The sequence below is a fragment of the Melospiza georgiana genome, chromosome 15 (genome assembly GCF_028018845.1).
Source record: "Melospiza georgiana isolate bMelGeo1 chromosome 15, bMelGeo1.pri, whole genome shotgun sequence".
Taxonomy (NCBI): domain Eukaryota; kingdom Metazoa; phylum Chordata; class Aves; order Passeriformes; family Passerellidae; genus Melospiza; species Melospiza georgiana.
Genome location: NC_080444.1, coordinates 6,554,630 through 6,576,192, shown reverse-complemented (window position 1 = coordinate 6,576,192; position 21,563 = coordinate 6,554,630). Strand labels below are relative to the sequence as shown.

The following is a 21,563-nucleotide window of genomic DNA, read 5'->3' as shown; positions in this document are numbered from 1 at the left end:
GACACAAAGGGTGTGTGCACACTGGGGGAAGGACGAAAAGGCTCTGGGTAGGAGCCTGACACCCCAGCTACACCAAACACAGCCTGGGCCATACCCTTTGGACACCCCATCGTGCTCATCCCGGCAAACAGCGGGAACGGGGGGGCCTGGCGGGAGCATCGCCGAGCACCACGATCATCACAGGCACCCGGGGCGCGGGGATCTGAGCCCTCCCGCCGGGGGATTACCGCCCGGCTGCTCACGGCCACCGGGCCCGGAGGGGCGCGGAGCGGGGGCTGCGCTGGGCGGGCGGGGCAGCCCCGAGCCCCGCGCTGCCCCCGGCGCTGTCCCGGGCCAGCCCCGCTCCGGCCGAGCCGCGGAGCCCCGCGCGGCCCCCGGGCGCTGCTGGCGGGGGGCGGCGGGGGCGGTGCCTGCCCGGGCGGCGGGCGGGACGCGCCGAGCGGGGCCGGGCCGGCGGAGCGGGCGGCGGCGGCCTGGCGGAGCGGAGCGGAGAGGAGCGGAGCGGAGCGGGCCCGGCGGCGGCAGGTACGGCCCGAGCGGGGCGGCGGCGCAGACAAAGGGCGGGCGGGGGAGCGGGCGGGCGGCAGCGCGGGCCGGGCCCGCCGGGCCTCGCACCGCCCCGGCCGGGCTGCGCCGGGAACCGGGCCCGGCGGTGCTCCCGTCCCCCGCCAACGGCGGCACACCCCGCCCGGCCCCGCGGCGGAACGGCCCGGTGCCCTCGGGAGGAGCCGGCCCGGGTGGAGCGGGGGGCCGGCGGGAGCCCCCCGAGCCGAACCGCGGCCCCGCCAGGCCGAGGGGTCTCGGGGCTCGGAGGAGGCGGCGAGGCCGCGCCGTGCCCGGGGCTGCCGTGGCCCCGCCGCTCCGGGCACCGCCGGGAGCAGCCGAGGCCAGGCTGCAGCACGGTGCCAGGCGCGGGTGCTCGGCCTGGGGTGTCCCCGCTGCCGAGCAGTGCGAGTGGAGGTGGATAAAACCGTGCGGGAGCGGAGAGCCAGGGCAGCGCGGCCAGGACACCTGGAGGTGCGCACCTTGCGCATGGCACGGCTGGCCCAGCCTGGCTGGCGCTCCTGTGGAGCACCTCACCACCCCCTCTTGAAGAGGTCCTGGCATTTTCTCCCCCGCTGGTGAGCTCCTGGGCCGCTCGTGCATTGCTGTGTGTATTATCTCCCCAAGTCTTTTGGGTTTGCCTCTACCACCGCACCAGGCTGTCCCCTGCGGATGGGGGCAGCCCCTGATGCCCGGCCGCACAGAAGCCACACCAGCTTGGGCGACCTTTGGCATCACCTGGAAGACTTTGCTTTCTATCGAGGCTGGTGCTCCCTCCCAGCACCGCAGTCATACATATCCCAGCACCGGGACTCTTCCATCTCATGATCCCAGCCAGCTGCTGCCCCAGCACACCATGGGATGGTTGTCTTCCCACTAACGGTGCTTGCAGGGCTGGGAAACCGGCGCCTTGCAGTGCCCCTTTGTCACCGGCAGCCTTGGAACAGCAGCTCTTCCTGCAGCAAAGCAGCACCTTTGTTACTCACATCTCGACTGTGGTTTTTACTGGGCTGGGCTGGTGAAGATGGGGAGGTGAGCAGCCCCGTGCCTGCTCCTCTCAGCTGCACATGGGGACCGCAGCTGAGGAAGCCGCCCTTTTCCAAATAAAACAAGCAGGACAAATTCAATAGGAAATAAGTTCCTCTCTTCTGAGTGAACTTGCCGTGGGTGGAGAAGAAGGAAATTAAACAATAGAAAAAACGTGCGGGGCTTGATATGGCAGGAAAATAAACCCCAATGCTGGTGGCCTCTGGCAAAATGACTGAGCATCTTCCCTTTGCCTGTGTCAGTGTTCATTTTGGGCAAGGATAGTGAAGGCGAAGCTCATGTTTCCCAGTGCCCCTCCATGGCTGGGGCATCCATGTGTGGATATGGGGAAGCCAGGACCTCCCCATGCCACCCATTGCCCAGCCCCAGTACATGCCATGACACCTCACCAGCTACAGCCCCCCAAATCTGCCCCTTCCAACCTAGAGCTGCTGGCACAGGACACAGATGCTGCTGGGGAAGCTCACACACACAAAGCCCTTCCCGCTTCCTGTGCCTTTGGGAAGCTGGTTGTCTGATATGATTTTGTTTGGAAAAAAAATCCATTGGAAAATCCATGCCACCAGCATCCAGGCAAACAGACTTTTCCTGACAGGTTGTTTTGGGTTTTTCCCCCCTTCCTGTGTGTCTCTGTCAGTACTGTAGAACAGGATGTATTTAATTCGCTGTTGGTGGTAATTTAAACTGAAGGAAGAAGACACCTCATAAGTCAAAACCCAGGCTGGAATGAAGAGGCAACGATTAATATTTTCTTCAGTAGCGTATCATGGTGAAGTATGGCACAGCCGAGTGTGTCCCTGCTGCAGAGTGTCACCATCAGCGCCTGCTTTTGTAAGCAGGTTTGATTTTGGGATATCTCTGGGTGCTGGGCTGAGGATGGAGGGCTGTGGTCTCACCAAGTTTCCCATCTTGGCCAGCTTCTGACTGCATGCTGGAGATGGAGATGCTCTCTTGGCTCTTTGTACTCTGGGGCAGAGTCATGGAGGGTTTCACTTAAAAGGGGTTTTTTGTGTAATTCTGCCTTCTAGATGTACGTTAATGAGCTGTGTTTTTATTTTTGGCTGTTGAGGTAGAGCTTGCCAGAATAAGGTTAGGACTCCAGACAAGAGAAGCGAGATACTACGTTTCTGTGTCTTGTCTTAGCTTCATGGCCTCAGAGGACAGGGGCTGCCAGTCTCTCACTGATGTTTCCAACCCTTCCAACTTCAGGACAGCCCTTGACTTCCCTGTGTGTTTTTGGCTGAGGTGGTGGCATTGCTTTGTGCCATTGTCACGTGTATGTTGGTGGTATTGGAACTTGACACAGGGGCAGGAGGACCTCAGTGAAGGGAAAATAGGATGCTGCTTTCTTGGAGACCATCTTGTGAGCCTTGAGGGCTGTGCCCAGTCTGCAGGTGCCAATGGGAGATGATGCCCAGGTGTGGAGGAGCTGGACAGCCCTCATGCCAGACCCCTGGAAGGGCTGGATGGGTCTCACCCTGCAGACACGGAGAGATGGTGACCTGTAGCTTGTGATTCATGTTGTTTTCCTGCAAGAGCCACTGTCTGTAATGGCAGAAGACTGATCAATATTGAGCTGTAAATCCCTTTGTGACTGTGGCCAGTGACAGGGGACTGCCACTGGGAGCACCTCAGTTTCCATGCCCTCTCCAAAACCAGCAGGACCTTGCTGCAGCCTCCAGAAACAGGACACTACCTTCTGCACAACCCTCAGGTGGCACAAGCCTTCCTAAAGGGGTTTAGTAAGGCCAAGAGATCCCTAAATGGGAAGTATCCCAAGAGGAACTGCTCTGGTATTAATGAGTGGGCATGTCGTGAGTTCAGCCCTGCTACTGGTCTGGTGAAAGCTGTGGAATTGGAGGTTGTCTTGGAAAGGTCAGGACTGTCTTCTAGGACCTCTGTCCTGTTGCCCTGCTTCTGCCAGGGAACCCAAAATATCTTGGAATTTACATTCACTAATGTAAAGCGGGAAGAAGTGTCTCCTGTCTCTGAGCTTGGGCATGTTGAGGGTTGGATGTAGCGAGGGATGTCCAGCTCAGCTCCCTCTGCCTCATGGGGAGATGTGTGTCTCACCCCAAAGCTCTGGGTATGCTTAGGAAGGATGGCAGCCCCTAGGATGTTGCTGCTCCTTGGGGTAGCCTGCTGCTGTCCTGGCTCTGCTTCCCATGTCTGGCAAAACCCAGACACCTGGGTGCAGGTATCCAGATACAGGGCTACAAGTAGTAACCTTTTAGCCACTTGTCAGCGCTCCACCAAGTATTCCCCTTCCTTCCAACACTATCTGCATCTTCACAGCCTTGTACAGGCCTACAGCCCTAGGCTAAAGAAAGGGGATGCATTAAAGAGTGTTAGCCACAGTTTTGAAGTATGGCTGAGTGCTGTCAATGCCTGGGCACGTGGCTCAGGCCATTTTCAGTCTCCTCCATCGGCCTTGATCCATCCCTTGCTGTGCTGGTGCACTGCTGGTCTCATGGATTTGCGTCAGAGAGTGGGATTGAGGCCAGGAGGGGAGGAGTTGGTGCAGGTGGGGCATGACAGGTTGAGCATTCACTTGCCTTGGAGCCCCTGCAGAGAAGGAGAGGATAGGGCTGATGCTAGAGCAGAAACCAAACCAAAGCAACATACTTATCCTGGTCGTGCCATTAGGTTCCTGCACCCTCAGACCTGGGTCTGGAAATAGGAGAGGCAAGAGGCAGCTCAGTTGCTTGTTGGGGGCAAGTGTTGCCTTTGCCAGTGATGTTCTAGGGGGTGAAAACAAAACAAATCTCACAAGTGTCCCCTGTGCTCCGTTCCTGCTCCCTGTGTTTTCCCTGAGCTGCTGAGCCTTGCAGCCTCTGGTACATTTGAAGGGTGACAAAGTTTACATGCAGAGGTAATGTCTTTTATTAGCCTAACTAATACCTTTAGGAAAAAACAGATGTGCTCTTGGGGCTGAGAAATGCCTCAGCGGCCAAAATGTGTCGCTTTTTCCAACTGTGTCCATTGGTCTAATAAAAGATCTGACCTCCAGCCTGTCCTGGCCATGACCTTGGAGCGTGCTGGCCCTGGAAGCTGCTGCCTGTGCGTCAGTGTGTGCTGCCCAGCCCTTCCCAAAGGACCTGCCCCCCGGGAGCCCCCCTGGAACAACAGCATGGCAGGGGCTGCCCTGACCCCTCATTCAATGCTGGCTGAGGGGCCCTGAGGCTGCTTTGGGCTCCTGGCGGTGTCTGCAGCAAAGTGGAGGTCAGAGGCAGCTCAGCAAAGCACTGGGACATCAGGCAGGATGGATGTGGTGTGACAGGAGCATCCCGGGGAGCCCCTGGGAGGAGGGAGCAGCTCCATCCTTGCAGGGATTTCTCTGGAATGTGGGCACTGACAGAGGGGGTGGGTTGCTCTGTGTGAGCTGGTCCATGCTGTGGTTTTATGGATTCTGCTTTGCAAAAGTGCTGGTTTGGGGCTGGGTGAGCACTCACCGGGCAGCCTGTGCTCCCCTGAACAGCTGGCAGGGTGGCTCTGCTCTCCTTGCTCTCCTACCAGCTTGGGAAGCTGTCAAGAAAAGGAAGCAGCTGGCCCATCCTGTGGGGCTGGCAGTGCTGCCATGGCTGAGCACAGGGAATCGCTGCTGCCTCAAGGCTCTCCGAGATCCAGTGTCACCCTCACGCTCGTGGCAGGACCAGCATCTCTGCAGGGAAAGTCTGCCCAAGCCAAGTGTCAGAGGCAGCAAATGGTGGCATCAAGGGGTTTTCAGTCCATGTTTTTTAGGTAGGAGTCCTTGTGCGACCTGCCTGTGAGAGGGCAGGCTGCCACTCCAGTGAAATATAAAAATGCATGTGAGATTATTTTCCCCTCATTCTTTTCCCTTTTAAAATGCTTGGGATTCAGACCCCGATTATCTAGAAAGGCTCTTGGGTGCTTGGAAAGCCACAGGAACCGACACGGCACATTTCGGAGCAGGAAAACCCAATTCATTGAGTGGATTTTTTCCCCCTGTGAACCCACTTAAAATTCATGGGGAGTTTTGTCGGTAAGAACCTGTTTCAATTAACAGACAAAAGAAACTCTCCTCGTTAAGCGCCTCTTTCAATTAAGGTTTGGGAGAATTCCCCAAGCTCTGCTCCGAGGCTGTTCCCAAGGATTCAAGGACAAAAAACACCCCTGAGGAGGAGTCACCTGTGAAGGGCTTTTTTGGGGGGGCTGCAGTGGCACAACCCAAACCATAACCTGGCTGTGGAGTGTTGGGGTGTTTTGTTGGGGTGGTGTTGGGGATCATCAGTGCTGAGGGATCAGCTGCCCAACCCCAGTGCCCCTGGGGCATAGGAAAACTAATGACTGCTGCTAATTGCTGGCCTAGTTTGTGGAGGAGACTGATTTAATGTGGGGACTGGGAGATGGTGAGGTGCTGGTCCAGATCAGAGTGCTGAGGACAAGGAGGGTGGGAGCCACTGCTGCCCCAGGATCAGAAATGGGGTGACCTCTGCAGAGGATTCCTCTGTACAGCCTCACTGATGGGGCTGGGGAACAGAGTGGGAGATGGGCATTAGCAGGGACAGGACCTTGGCATGTGGGTTTGAGATGTGGGGTTTGCTAGAACTAGTCTTAGAAACCCACCAGTTGGGCTTACCAGCTGTTCTGCCATGAAAAGTTTTAATCGTGGGCTTCCAGAAACTTAACCCAGTTTTTAGGGATTTAGATTTAAAAAAAAAAAAAAAAAATTCAGGTTTTTTCTCCCCTAAAAATTCAGCATATACATGTCACACACACTGAACCTTGCTTTTTCATCCCTCTGCAGGCAATGAGCTGTTCTCATGATTGTTTTTTTGAAGAAAACCTGAGAAAAACATTACTTTTATCTTTTGCAGTAAAACTGAAGTGCTAACAGGGCTTTATGGGTGAAAAAAAATGCCTCTTCCAGAGCTGGACACTTTGACTAAAAATAAATTTTTTTAAAGTGAAAATTCTTAACCACTTTCACTGGTCTCATTGCTCATATTGGTTTCTTTCCCCCAGGAACAGGAAGGTGGTGGGCAGGCAAAGCCAGAGGTTTATTTCCAGAGCAGAGTGAGTGTCAGGGGCAAGCTTAGTTTGGCAATCCAGGTGAATGCTCCAACTGCTCATTTCTGACCAGGCTCTATAAATCAGATCTTAACAAAAAAGATCTGAGAAAAAGGGAGGATTTTCCTGCTGAAGTCCCCCTGGGGTGGAAATTCTCCCGACTTTATAAATCACAGATGAGTTTTCCTGATACTGCCTTGTGTCTGGTCATAGCCAGCCTGTGCAGGAAGGGGAGAAGCTGAGCCATGTGTGTTTGCAGGGGGAGCAGCACCAGTGGCTGCCTGTCACAGCCTGTCCCAGGGGCAGCTGCTGGGGCTGCCCTTGTCCATTTTTAACTTGGCACCTCCTGGGCACTGGTGGGAGGCTGGTGTCCTCAGGAAAGGAGCACAGGGATTGTCCCTCTCCCAGAGCAAGGTGTTTTTCTCCCTGGTAGGTTGTAACTACTGTTTGCAAAGCGCTTAAGCAGCCTGTGTAATTACTACTAAGATGCTCCTTATCTAGCATTACAAAACCTCTGGCAAGTGGGTGACTGGGACAAGCTCCTTTCTGCTCCTCTGTGTCCTTCTCTGTGTTTTCCTCTCTCTGTCTGCTCCTGCCCAGACACCCAGGCTTTGCAGCTTGGCAGGAGGCAAATGGATGTCGCTACAGCTGTCCAGGTCTCTTGGGCCCGTCCTAAAGGCTCATCCAGGCTGTCAGAACATGGGAATCACCTTGGTTTTGCAGTGTTTTTATGCTGGGTTTCTCTTCCTGGGCTGCTAGGGTTCATCTCCTGTGACCCAGGGATTGTGCCCCAGCTCCAGGGGCATCCTGGTGGGATCATCACCCCACCATGCACCACAATAAAGGAGATCATTTCCTGATTGTGCCTTCTCTTGGTCAGTGGGTCCAGCTGTGGCTGGGGAGGGAGGAGATGGGGACAGGGACAGCCAGTGGTCCTTCACACCCTGAGATAGCTCTCTTCCCTTGCCAGTGCTTCCAGCTGCCTGCAGATATTTCCAGTCATAGCTGGGATCACTGTCATTTAGAGCTGATAAAGGCAGCAGTGCAGAGGTGGGTGTTTAAAGGCCATTTTTCCATGCCAGTTACTTTTTAATTTTCAAAGCAACCTCCCCTGTCTTGAGCTTGCAGTTGTCTCCTGAATAACGTGATGGCATTAATCTCCTCTCTAAGGACATGCTTAGCTCAGTGGTTTTAGATCTGTAGCCCTCTAAATATTACCAGTGAGTGAAGGGGATTCCCTCTAGAGGGAACTTAAACCTATTAATAATAATTTAGCTGCCTCTTGTGCATCTTTTACAGGTAGTGCTTATTCCCAGGGCTGCAGGGCACCACTTGGTGATCTCTGGGGATGCTGGCGGGGGTTCCTGAGGTGTGGGAGAGACAGAAGGTGGGGTTGGACATGCACTATCCACCTGCTGGGGACCTGATCCCCAGCCTGGCCAAATTTAGACCTTCCAGTAGCCTTTTGCTTTCCAGTGGGAAGTGCAGCAGATGTGTAGGGGAGGCTGATCCATCCACATTCCCTGCAGTGGTCGGAGAGGGGAAGGGAAGTGTTGGAGCGAGCAGGAGTGATTGCAAATCGCTGAGCTGTGCAATGCAATTTAGCATCCTGCCTCTAAATCCTCCTCCATCCATGCTTAACCCCCAGGGCTGGCTCACATGGAGAAGTGGAGCTGGCACGGTGCTGAGGAGGTGATTAATCAGCGTGGTGGGCCTCTCCCTGCACTGATGAGGAGTGAGAACCAGGGATGCCCACCCAAAGGGTGCCAGCAGGAGAGGAGCAGGGTGACCCATCTGGCTGGGATGTTTAGGATGTGGCTTCATCTCTGTGGGTTGAATGTTGGAGGTTTTGGAGCTCCTAGAATTGTGGACCAAGGTTCTTGCACAGAATCTTGAAGTATTTTCTGCATGACAGTGGATGCCTGCTCTTCCCCTTCCACCCTTTCCAAAGTAGTACAGAGGAAATGTGTGAGCAATTTCTTGCTCTGTCACACCCATGGTTTTGAGCTCTCCTCTTGTTTCTGAGCCATGGGCTTGGGACAGTTGATTTATCCAACATATGGGACTTGTGAACTGCCTGATCTTCACTGCTTGCACCTGCAGTCAGACCTATTCCACCCCCCAATAAATCAAACCCTGCTGTGGTTGTCTTCTGGGATCACTGACCCTTCCTTGTCCTCCAGATATGTTTGCACTTCCTTGCTTATATTCAATCCTTCCATTGCATCTCTGCAAAGTCTCACTGGAATTTAAAGGAAGAGTGCTGTAAGCCACTAATGGAGATGGTTTCATTCCCTCTCATCCCATCTGGTGCCTCCCTGACTTTCTGGGGTGCAGTGGTGCCCCAGGCAGCATTTGTGGAAAATAACTCTGAGCAGGGGGAAACCACCATCCCCAAACTGCACCATGGGGTGTGTTTTGAAAAGCTTTTCAAACATTTTTCCTTTCCTCCTGCAGCTCTCTTAGATTTGAAAAGTAAAGGGTTTCCCTGTCCCCTGGTTGTGCTCCGTGCCCGCCCTGGGGTCGGATCCGGCTCCGCGGGGCGCTCCGGGCTCCCAGCCACGCCGGGAAGCTGCTTGGATGCTGATTGTGTTTGTCAGGGCAGCCGGATTAAGAGCACAGTGGCTAAGCCTCCTCACTGAGCCTCCTCTCCAGTGGAGTCTGTGCCAGGGCATTGCTCAGAGACCCACGAGAAAAGAGCATTTTCCAGGGCTCTTTCTCCCGGGGTCCTTGATGTGCAGCTGTGGCTGAGCACCTGCCTGGAGATGGGAGCCTGCCAGCACCGATTTTGGGGGCCTGAGGTCTGTGTGTGAGACTCAGGCTGACATTTCCAGCTGGTGCCTTTTAAATAACCACTGTGGTTTTAAAAGGCACCTTAGCCGCATCTAAAAATCAGGTTAAAAGGAAGTTTGACCCTGGCTGTCACCTTGCCAGGTCTTGTGGTTTTTTAAATTTTACCATCTTGTTTCTGTTTTTGTTTTAGAAAAGCTGTTGGTCTCAAGGACTTGTTTTGTGCTTTGGGGCATGAACCTGCTTCCTTCTCTGGCAATGAGCTCTCCCACCACTGCTGGGGCTGTGCAGCGGTTTGCTGGGAAGGATGCAGCCAGCACCCACTGCGCAGGGGAAAGCCCTGGGCAGGAGCATCCCCACCCTGCAGCATCACCCCAGAGCCATTGGCATGCTCCCCATGGAGGGTTTGCTCTGGCAGTGAACTGGCAGAGCAGGATTCCTGCCTGCTTCCTGCCACACTGGCAGGTCCTTGGGGCAGGATGCTGCCAATCCCAGCCCCAGCTCTCACCTGGCTGCTCTGGGGGTCCAGTGCTGGCCCCCTGCCTGGGCAGGCTTTGACGTGGCAGCCTGGGGAGACTCAACCAGAGTCTGGCCAGGGATGCTGTCTCCAAAGCCTGATCATTAAGTACCTGTAATTAAAAGCTCTTAGGAGAGAATGGACTAATGAAGCGCTCTTGGAAGTGGCATGTGATGTAGATGCAGAGCCCTCTTCCCTGTTTCATGGAGGGTGGAGCAAGGATGGACACACAGTCCTGTCCATCAGCTGCTGGCTCTGGTGCTTGACATCAAACCCACTGCTGCCATTTGCCTGCCTGTCACTGTGGGAATGCAGCTGCCAGCACCCTCTGCTCCTGGGAGATGAAAGAAATGGAGAGGGAGTGGGATGGCACAGCCAGGTGCTGGATAATGCATTCCCAGCTCACTGCATCCCTAGGCAGGGAGGTGCAGGGAAGCCTCTGCACAAGCACATCCCTAAAATCAGCAGACCTGGAGAAGTGCCCTGTCCCAAAACCCCAGCAGTGCTGTTGTCTCAGGGATGCTGGAGGGGCAGAAGGACTGAGGTGGAATAGACAGGACGCACCTCAGGGGGGCTAATCATCCATGTGCACAAAAATAAATTACAAATCAATAAACCCAAGTGTTCCACCATGCCCAGCACAGACAACAAGGGGAGATTGCTGGTGTGTCCTGGAGATGGTGAAGGAGGAGACAGTGATGGAGGCTGCAAGGAGACTGGCTGCCAGGAGCACCTACAGAGGGCTGGCTGAAGCAGTGCCATGTTGGCAGGGTTGGGAAGCACTGCCTGGAGCAGGAATTGCTGCTGGGAAGGGCAGGGATGACAGGATTACCCTGCCAAGCCCCAGCCTGTAATCCACAGTGCCGCTCAGCCAGCCACATTTAATCCTGTTAGGAGCCCGGCTGGTGTCAGCAGGAAGGGTGCTCAGCCACGGTGCTGGCAGGGCACAGGGAGCTCTCCCTGGGAGGAGCAGGGACTCCTGCCCTTGTCCCCAACACTGGTAATGTGTCTGGGGACAATGCTGTGAGTCACTTCTTTTCCTTAAATGCATTGGCCTCATCAGTCTGTCCCCTAGTTGGCTTCACCTTCTGGCAAGTAGTGCTTATTGTTTTCCTTTTCTTTTTTCAAATGAGCCTTTCACAGGGAAGACAGAAATATTCCCAAGGTCCCTTTGGTTCCATGTGGTCACTCCTGCATTCCCATCTCGGTGACCTTGGCTGGCGGCTCCTGGCTCAGCATTGAGCCACCCAGCTGGCAGGCTCCCCATGTCCCTCCCGTGTCCCTCCCTGCCAGCCGAGCTGGGCCATGGGGGCTCAGACCACCCCCCATTCTCCTCAGCACAGTGCAGCTCCTGCTGGGCACAGGGAAGAATGGCTTGAGGTACCAGATATTCACTGGGGTCTGGGGTCTCCCCTCCATAGCACCTGGTGATGCACCTGCACTCCAGGTGCACCCACAGCCTGGATCCCACGGCACGGTGTGCCGCACTCCTGCTGCATCCCTGGTGCCACGGCTTTCTTGTGCAAGCCCTGGCACGCCAGTGAGCTTGTGAGGACTCTTCTGGAGCTGTCAGGCTGGCAGAAACAACAGCAGCAGGTTGGCACTGTCCCTGCCCTCTCATCCCACCCCTCTCTCTCTCTCAGGGTGCCGTGTGGAGCCGGGGAAGCAGGGATCCGCCATGCCCACATTCCCAGCAGGATCCACGCCGAGGCCGCCCGCCGCCCCCTCGCCCCGCTGAGGCCATGGAGCTGCTGCTGCTGCTGTTGCTGCCATCACCACAAGAATTTTGGCTCAGCACAGGGACTCTTGGTGCCTCTGCCATGGTGACATGAAGCAGACGGCGAGGGACGCCGGACTGCTGGAGGGGAGAGCCTGCACAGGCAGCCTGCTAGTATTTTAATTTATTAGTAGTATTCAATTTGATTTTACCTGATTTTTCGTTGGTTGGTTGCTTGCTTCTTCCCCTCCCCGGGGCTCGTGAGGGGAGGGGGCGGGCAGGGGAGAGGGACCCCACCTCACCCAGCGGATGCAAGGATGACTGTGCTGGCCAGGGCCCGGCGGGGTATCTGGCAGCTCTCTCCGCAGGTGGTGTTGCTCCTGCTCTTTGCTTTCTGCCTGCTCAGTGTTTTCGTCTCTGCTTATTATTTATATGGGTGGAAAAGGGGCTTGGAGCCCTCTGGGGACGTGGCGGGGCCGGACTGCGACGAGCCCAAGGTCGCCCCTTCCCGCTTGCTGCCACTGAAGACCCTCAAGGTGGCCGACTCCTCCCGCACGGACCCCTTGGTGCTGGTGTTCGTGGAGAGCCTCTACTCCCAGCTGGGCCAGGAGATTGTGGCCATTTTGGAGTCGAGTCGCTTCAAATACAGGACAGAGATTGCCCCGGGCAAGGGGGACATGCCCACGCTGACCGACAAGGACCGGGGACGCTTTGCGCTCATCATCTACGAGAACATCCTCAAGTACGTCAACCTGGACGCCTGGAACCGGGAGCTGCTGGACAAGTACTGCGTGGAGTACGGCGTGGGCATCATCGGCTTCTTCAAGGTAAGGGGGCACAAGGGGCAAACCAAATCCCACGGCCAGGCCTGATGTGAGCCCTGTTTCCTGCTGCCCCACAGGGACTTTGCCCTCCCCATGCTTTCTACAAGCAGCATGAGTTGGTGTGGGGCACAGGCTTCTAGCAGAGAAGCTCTCTCCCTTTGGAAGGGCTGTGTGGCCTTTGGAGATTTTGGGGGGAAAAAAACACACTTCTGGGATCAGTCCAGTTGCTTTTAGCACTTGTTTTCTAGCAGTGACCCTTGCTGGGGTTTGCCAAAAGCATGAATAGATATTTTGCTCAGCAGCCCTTCTTCTGCCCAGGGCTCCTAGCCTTGGGGCACTTTGCACATAGGACATGAGCAGGACTGAGTGTGTGGGGGGGATGAGGGCACCCCATTCTCCAGAGAGGAAAGAGAGAACCCAGAACCTGGATCTCAAGGGGTGGTGAGCTGCTGCCTCTGTTGCTGTGGCTGTTGGTGAGCCCCTGCCTTGTCCCCAGTGTCCCATCTCCTGTAGCTCCCATTTTCCCCATGCAGGCCAACGAGAACAGCCTTCTGAGTGCCCAGCTGAAGGGCTTCCCACTCTTCCTCCACTCCAACCTGGCGCTGAAGGACTGCAGCATCAACCCCAAGTCGCCCCTGCTGTACATCACGCGGCCCAGCGAGGTGGAGAAGGGTGTGCTCCCCGGGGAGGACTGGACTGTCTTCCAGTCCAACCACTCCACCTACGAGCCCGTCCTCCTGGCCAAGACCAAGTCAGCTGAGTCCATCCCTCACATGAGCGTGGATGCTGCCCTGCACACCACCGTGATGCAGGACCTGGGCCTCCACGATGGCATTCAGAGGGTGCTCTTTGGCAACAACCTCAACTTCTGGCTGCACAAGTTGGTCTTTGTGGACTCGGTCTCCTTCCTGACTGGCAAGAGGTTGTCTCTGCCCCTTGACCGCTACATCCTGGTGGACATCGATGACATCTTTGTGGGCAAGGAGGGCACACGCATGAAGGTGGAGGATGTCAAGGTGTGTCTGTGCTCTCCTGGCTGGGTGGGCAGGGCTGGACTCGTGTGCTTGCTCAGGGGTGCTCCAGAGATGGACTTTCCTGCTCCCTTGTCCCTCTGAGAGTCCCTCTGCAAAGCGCTCAGGGACATTGGTGCTTGCCCTGATGTGGCAGCTGTCCCTGAGGCCACATGCTGAGGACACTTTACTTTCTCTCCCCTTGTCCCAGGCACTGTTTGACACCCAGAACGAGCTGCGCACCCACATCCCGAACTTCACCTTCAACCTGGGATACTCAGGGAAATTCTTCCACACAGGTGAGGAGGGCAAGGGCACCACTTCTCCTGGGTGCTGTACAGCTGGTGCTCAGAGAGGATGCTGTTGGGCTGTAGGAGAGTCCTCAGGCATCCCACCCTATTCTTCCATCACCTGGCCCCCAAGAGGGGCTGGCCCTCCCCCTGCCCCAGCTGCTCACACAGCTCTCTGTGCTCAGTGGTGACAGCAAGTGTCCTGCCACAGGTACTGATGCTGAGGACGAAGGTGATGACCTGCTGCTGTCCTACGTGAAGGAGTTCTGGTGGTTCCCCCACATGTGGAGCCACATGCAGCCTCACCTCTTCCACAACCAGTCGGTTCTTGCTGAGCAGATGACCTTAAACAAGAAATTCGCTGTCGTGAGTAAAATGCTTCCTATGGGGTTGCTTGTGGTGAGGGGAGGATGGTAGAAGAGGAGCAAAGAAGATTCCCAGGGAATACCTCCTTCTTGCTGGAGCAGAGGGACCTGGTGACATTAAGTCATGTCCCCCATGTTGCAGCTGTGTGGGTAAATCCATTTGTACTCTAGTAACTAGAGCTAAAGGATTTATCTGCAGCAGCCAACTTGTTGCTGTGGCAGTGAGCTGCCCCAGTGGCTGTTCAAGGCCTGTGCTCTGCAGCTGTGCTCACCTGGCCTGGAACTGTGGGGATGCAGAGGTGCAGCCCAGGGGGATGCTCAGCCTGGCACCGTGTGAATGTGTGCTGGTGATGATGTGGGATCTGGAGCCGTGGCTGTGCTGGGAGGCTCTGGCTGGTGGAAACTCCCTCTAAAGGCTGGACTGTCAGGGACATGTTTGGTTTAAAGGGAGCCTCTGACCTTCAGCTTGGTCTTGTGCTGACAGCTTGGTCTTTGTGTGACACTGACACCAGTTCATGCTGTGATTGACTGACAGCTGTCTTGAATCCAAACTGGTAAAGCCAGACCTGTTAATAATTGGATCCCATGGCCTAAGAGAGGGATCTTCAAACTAACTTGAATTTATTATCTGATAATTACAAGTGCTTAATTAGAGAGAGACCAGACCTTTCCTACTTAGGATGGGCAATGTTCCAGCTCAGGCTTTCCAGGCTGTTTTGTATTTACTGATACAAACCAATCTGCAGACCTATATAGCTGTACTCCTCATTCTTCACACAACAGCTTGGCTGTGGCTGTTCTGTGGGTGACAGCAGAAGACAGGGATGAGAATGGTCTGAATGAAGCAGAGGAGTGGGTGTCCACCCAGCATGGCTGCTCCTGGGCTCCCTTTTGTGGAGACAGCCAGGCTTAGGAGAGGATGCAGAGGCACAAATAGACACTTTGTAGCTGGGAATGGATAGGGATTGGTTTGAGATTTTGGGGTCTCCACAGTCACCCATTCCACACTCTGTTCTCTGCAGGAGCATGGCATCCCCACAGACATGGGGTACGCTGTGGCCCCCCACCACTCGGGCGTGTACCCTGTGCATGTGCAGCTGTACGAGGCCTGGAAGCAGGTTTGGTCCATCAGGGTGACGAGCACGGAGGAATATCCACACCTGAAACCCGCCCGCTACCGCCGTGGCTTCATCCACAACGGCATCATGGTGGGTGCTGCCCTTTGTCTCTGGGCCCTCTCTTCTCCTGCCTCCCCCACCAGAACCAGCACCTCGGGACGTGGTTTCTGTGCAGCTCCAGTTTGAGGGGGTTGTTCCCCCTTGCTCATCCTGCATGGGTGAAGCTTGTGTGAGGACGGTTTTTGGTGTTTCCATCTGTCCACATCCTTCCTTTCTGTGTACAGATTCAAGTCAAGGGTGGTGAGGGGCAGTGGAACTGGTCCTGGCCTCTGAGGGATTGAAGCCAGGTTTCCCCTTTTTGTGTGAAGGGATGGACACCCAGCTCTCAAAGCCTGGGGGAGGCCATGTGGCCATTTCATTGCCCTGGTTCTCCCACCTGTTCCATCCATATCTTTTTTCCTGCCCCAGGTACTCCCCCGGCAAACCTGTGGCCTGTTCACACACACCATTTTCTACAATGAGTACCCTGGTGGCTCCAGTGAACTGGACAAAATCATCAACGGGGGTGAACTGTTCCTGACTGTCCTCCTGAACCCTGTAAGTACTGCCCAGGGACAGACAGACAGATGTCTTGCAGAGCTGTCCTGGCCCTGCTGTGGGAGATGTCCCCAGTGTCCTCAGCCAGGGTGGGGCCATTTGTGAGATGGCTGCTGGGTGAGGCTCCACTAACCCCTGCTCTGTCCTCCTGGCTTCAGATCAGCATCTTCATGACCCACCTGTCCAACTATGGCAACGACCGCCTGGGCTTGTACACCTTCAAGCACCTGGTCCGCTTCCTCAACTCCTGGACCAACTTGAAGCTGCAGACACTGCCCCCTGTGCAGCTGGCACAGAAATACTTCCAGATCTTTTCCGAGGAGAAGGACCCACTGTGGCAGGTACCCCTTTGCCTACAATAGGGGGGTGACCTTTTTTATTGTGCTGGGAGAGGATAGTGGGGTGCAGCTGGCCCTGCTTTGGGCCTCAGGTAGCTTCCAACCTGGATTTCTTCCTGGTTCCGTGGGTAAGCTGTGGCTTTTCACCTCTTGCTAGTTCTGCAGGCAGTGCCAGAAAGGGGTTTGTCCTGTAGACCTGGAGATAAGCCCAGTCTTGGTCCTGCCTGCTGAGCAGGGTGGCCACCCCTGTGTCTGCTGAGGCTGGAGAGGCTGAGCAGTGGTGTGGGGTCCCATCCAGGCTGCTCTGTCTCTGATCCTCCACACTGTGTTTCAGGATCCCTGCGAAGACAAACGACACAAGGACATTTGGTCCAAAGAAAAGACCTGTGACCGATTCCCAAAGCTTCTCATCATTGGGCCTCAAAAAACAGGTGATTCCCTTCACTTTCAGTTCTGTGAGCATGCTGGGGGGCTTGGCAGGACCCACAAAGAGCCTCTGTCAGCCCTCCTGCCCTGAAGCCGAGCTTGGAGGGAGGTTTGGCCTGTGTCAGCTCCCTATTTCTGTCTGTCCAAAGGAACCACTGCCCTTTATCTCTTCCTGGGGATGCACCCGGACCTGAGCAGCAACTACCCCAGCTCAGAGACCTTTGAGGAGATACAGTTCTTCAATGGACACAACTATCACAAGGGCATCGACTGGTGGGTCTCTGCATTGTGGGGATTGTGCTATGGGGGAGTGCCCATAACTTTGGGAAGGCGGGCAGTGGTGCTGTGAGATTTCCCTTCTGAGTGTCTGAGATGTCACCTGTGAGGGCGGTGCTGGGGCCATCTTGTGGTGCCTGTCTGCCAGCCTCACTCTGTGCCTTCCCCAGGTACATGGAATTCTTCCCCATCCCCTCCAACACCACCTCTGACTTCTACTTTGAGAAAAGTGCCAACTACTTTGACTCTGAAGTGGCTCCTCGGCGAGCTGCAGCCCTGCTGTCCAAGGCCAAAATCATCACCATCCTCATCAACCCTGCAGATCGAGCCTACTCCTGGTATCAGGTGAGCCTCTGCCCCTCCCCTGGGTTGGGCAGTCCTGTGGGCTTGGCCGGGGATGTGGAGTGACTGTGGCTGAATGTGATGCATGAGGATGCATTGTGGTGGCCTGGGAGCTGCTGCACCTCATGGGCAGCCCAGGATTGGGTTACCCTGGGGACAAACCTGCCTTGCTCCTGCCTGGCAGGAGCTGGGGGTCGGTCTCTTTCTCCGGGCAACAACAGACAGAACAAGAGGACACAGTCTCAAGCTGTGCCAAGGGACATACAGGCTAGAATTAAGGAGGAAGTTTTTCATGGAAAGAGTGGTCAAATACTGGAATCATCTGCCCAGGGAGGTGGTGGAGTCACCATCCCTCGATGTGTTTAAAAAAAGCCTGGATGAGGCACTTGGTGCCATGATCTAGTTGAGGTGTTAGAACATGGGTTGGACTCGATGATCTTAAAGGTCTCTTCCAACCTAGAAATTCTGTGATTTTGTGATTCTGTGATTCTGTGACAGCACCAGCGAGCTCACGACGACGTGGTTGCCCTGAAGTACACGTTCCACGAGGTGATCACGGCGGGGCCCGAGGCGGGGCCGCGGCTGCGGGCGCTGCAGAGCCGCTGCCTGGTGCCGGGCTGGTACGCCACCCACATCGAGCGCTGGCTCAGCAGCTACCACGCCAACCAGGTAGGGATGCCAGCGACCTGGCACACACACCTTCTATGAAAAATCCTGTCCTTAGGATTTTTTCCTCCTGAGAAGCTGAAAGGCCTCAGGAACAAAATGTAACCAATGGTTATCTGCTGCTGTGGAATGCAACAGGTGCATCTGTGATTGGTCCGTGTTGGTTGTTTCTAATTAATGGGCAAACACAGTGAGCTCTCTGTCCGAGCCACAAGCCTTTGTTATTATTGCTTTTTTTTCTATTCTTAGCTAGCCTTCTGATTAAATCCTTTCTTCTATTCTTTTAATATAGTTTTAATATAATATGTATCATAAAATAATAAATCAAGCCTTCTGAAACATGGAGTCAGATCCTCCTCTCTTCCTTCATCCTAAGACCCCTGTGAACACTGTCACAGCAGCCAGTCCTACAGCCCTCACCCACGCAAGGATGTGGGGGAAAGAGATCTTGCATCCTTCCCCTGGGAGCTGTTTTTCTTAGACCGTTCAAACTACGGGGAGAGGAGTAAAAGTACTTGGAGAAGGGGCAGAGGAGAGGTTCTGTGCGAGAAGGGAGCCTGGTGATGGATAACACACAGTGATGGCTTTGTGTGGGTTGCCACAGGGTTGAAAGGGAGTGGGGGCAGAAGGCTGTGGGTGGCTCTGCAGCGTCACCCAACACTGACCCTCACTCTTGGCCACAGAGCCCTGAGGCTGCCCTGTCTGGTGGCACCATGGCATTGAACAGGACAAAAATAGCTGGTGAAGATGCCCATAGTTCAGGCTGTCTGCAGGGAAAATGGGAGCTGGATGGCAGCCCTGCTGTGACCCACACAGTGCAGCACTGCTGGAGAGCATGGGATCAATCCCTGAATGATTTTTCCACTGTTGATTAACCTTATCAAGTCTTATTAGTTGCCTGCTGCTAGTGTAATTGCTGTGTTGCAATCCCAGCTGCCTGTGGGTTGGGGAGCCCTGAGCAGAAGCTCTGATGTTGTCCTGGGTGTGTCCTGGCCCTGGCTTTAGTTGCATTTCATTTTCCAGCAGCCAGTGTAAGGGAGCACTAGGGCACATTGGTATTTAGCAGGTGTCCTGGTGGCAGATTTGGCTCCAAGGTGATCTAAGGTGTGTTAAAGGTGTCCTCTTGCCTCAGGAGAGCAGGGCTGGAGCCAGTGACACCTCACCCCTGTGCCTTGCTCCCTGCAGATCCTGGTGCTGGATGGCAAGCTGCTCCGAACAGAACCTGCCAAAGTGATGGACACAGTCCAGAAATTCCTCGGTGTGACCAACTTCATCGATTATCACAAGACCCTGGCGTGAGTCCTTCCCCAGCTTCTCCTTCCTCCACCCTGCCACTGCTCCCATGCACTGCATGCCCTGGGGACACGGACCCAGAGCAGCCTCCAGCCCTGGCCTCTCCACAGAGCTGCTGCTGAGTTTGATGAGGTTGAGCTTTCACCTGAGACTTATCCAAACACTACAGTGAGGTCACTGCAGGCAGCCCAAGAGCAGCCCTGGGCTCCTGGAGGAGGTTTCAGCATTTGTGACACAGATGATGGTATTGAGCCCTGGCACTCCATCTCCTCATAAATGCATGAGAGGAGCTGCTGGCTGTGTGGCACCTCTGCTGGTGTCACCTTGCTCTGAGCCTTCCATTAAACCCCACCGTGGGAAGCCTCCAGAGAGAAATAATAATTTACCTCTGCCATGGCTTGCCTATGTATTTGTCCACTCAGGTGCTGTGGGGCACTTGAGGGCATCCAGGGACAAAAGTGTCACAGAAAATGGTAATTAAACCCAGGTAGACTCTGCTCCTTCATCAGGGCAATGAATGAGCCTTGGTGGACTGCTTACTGCACAGCTGCAGGGGGGTCCTGTGGTACCAGGGAGTTGATGACAAGATGTTAGCTGGGCTGTGGATTCCAGAGGTGGAGAAGTGCCCTGTGCAGGGCTGGACAGCAGTGGGACCTGCTTGACAGGATGTCCATGGAAGGTGTGAGGGGGATAAGAGGGCTAAGGCAGAGCTCTCGCTTCGCAGGTTTGATCCAAAGAAAGGATTCTGGTGTCAGCTTCTGGATGGAGGAAAAACAAAATGCTTGGGAAAGAGCAAAGGGAGGAAGTACCCCGAGATGGATTTGGATGTGAGTATACAGAAAGCCTCCTGGGCTGGCCCTGAGCAGGGCTGTGCTGGGCTGGTGGGCTCCAGGCTGGTCCCCTGACTCTCCTCTTTCCTCTCCCGTTGCAGTCACGCTCCTTCCTGCGGGACTATTACAGGGACCATAACATAGAGCTCTCCAAGCTCCTGTACAAAATGGGGCAGACTTTGCCCACCTGGCTGCGGGAGGAGCTGCAGAGCACCAGGTAGCTGCTGCTGCCACCCCCAGCAATACCTGAGCGGGGCTGACCCTGTGCCAGCAGGACCTTCTCAGCAATACCTGGCCTTGGAGGGGACCCCAGGAGCACACAGCATCATGGAGGCTTGGAGGGGATCCCCAGGAGCGTATGGCTGCACCAGAGGCTTGGAGAGGATCCCCAGGAGCACAGGGCTCCACTGGAGGCTGTCTGAGCAGTGATCCAACTCTGCAATCCCTGTGCTCCCGCCTCTCTGCCTGCCTCACACCTGTATCTCTTTCATTTTATTTTTCCTTTTTAATTCCTCGTCACTTCCCACCCTGCTCTGGCATAGGGAAGTGGCACAAATTCCCCCTTTCTCTGCTCAAAATGGGTTCCAGCTGCCTTGGGCCTGAGAGCAGCACCAGAGCTGTCCCTCACTTCCTGGTCCAAGGGTGGAGGAGCTGTTCTGGGTGCACTGTGGTGACTTTGCTGAGCTGGAGCAGAGGGATGGAGCTGGTGGAGACCCAAAGCACAGGGGAAACCAGACCCACTCCTGCCATCAGCCTCATGGCAGGAAACAGGAGAGTCTGCTGGATTCCCCCAGCACCTACTTGGAAAAGCTGAGAACAAGGTGGATTTTCCTTTCAAAGACTGGGGCACAATTTCTTTTGTCATCTCTGTCATCATATTCCAGCTCCTCAGCCTCTGGCTCCCCCTCCATGGGCAGTGTAGTGGGGATGTGGCCTAGCAGGAGAAGGGGCTGGCATGCTGGTCTGGGCATACTGGTCCCAGTTTGCTCATGACCCCCAAGCCCTTCCTGCACTCTTGTACACACGTGGTGTTTCCTGTGGTAAAGCCAAGTGGTGCCCAGCACACCCTGGCATGGAGGAGAGCTCGGGGACAGAGCAGACGTTGGGATAAAGGCAATCAGAAGAATGCTGAGAGAACTTCAAACCTCTTGAATATTAAAAACGAAAGTATTTTAATAATGCTGGGTTTTAAGGGGGTGGGGTGGGGGGGTGTTCATTTGGTTCCCATTTTGCAGGGAGGTGTTTTTTCTTCAGTGCCAGGATTTGTACCTAAACCCCGAGGGTTTTACATGGTCTCTTTGGTCGTTAGACATGACAAGGACAAAGGTCAGAGGGGAAACAGGAGGGTTTCCCAGTGGGAGACACATCTTTGTGCCAGTGGGGCTGCACAGAGCTGCAGCCTCTCCCACGCCCTGGGATTGCTGGCAGAGAGAGGAGACTGAGCCACCACGGGTTTGCTGGGATGTGGGCCCACAGTTCCCCTTGGATGGAGCTGCCCTGCAGCGTGTGGGATGGCAGCAGTTCCATGGGAGGGAGGCCATGC

The 21,563-nt window shown here is 55.3% G+C and overlaps 1 protein-coding gene across 1 annotated transcript; it reads left to right on the top strand.

Moving 5' to 3' along the window:
- Positions 1–449: 449 nt before the first annotated feature.
- Positions 450–21,223, top strand: NDST1 (N-deacetylase and N-sulfotransferase 1). Its single transcript, XM_058034965.1, has 15 exons — positions 450–525; positions 11,572–12,472; positions 13,003–13,485; positions 13,691–13,778; positions 13,981–14,135; positions 15,157–15,342; positions 15,721–15,849; positions 16,008–16,190; positions 16,522–16,618; positions 16,763–16,886; positions 17,060–17,234; positions 17,730–17,900; positions 19,083–19,192; positions 19,915–20,017; positions 20,122–21,223. Exons 2-15 carry the CDS (start codon positions 11,963–11,965, stop codon positions 20,239–20,241), a joined length of 2,634 nt encoding a protein of 877 aa, XP_057890948.1. The 5' UTR covers positions 450–525; positions 11,572–11,962; the 3' UTR covers positions 20,242–21,223.
- Positions 21,224–21,563: the final 340 nt, after the last annotated feature.

Bases quoted from the DNA above. Each gene is read 5' to 3' on its own strand.
- NDST1 (XM_058034965.1), top strand. From the start codon at position 11,963: ATGACTGTGCTGGCCAGGGCCCGGCGGGGTATCTGGCAGCTCTCTCCG. The intron at 17,235-17,729 runs GTGAGCCTCTGC...ATTCTGTGACAG, and splicing joins GAGCCTACTCCTGGTATCAG to CACCAGCGAGCTCACGACGA. The intron at 19,193-19,914 runs GTGAGTCCTTCC...CTCGCTTCGCAG, and splicing joins GATTATCACAAGACCCTGGC to GTTTGATCCAAAGAAAGGAT.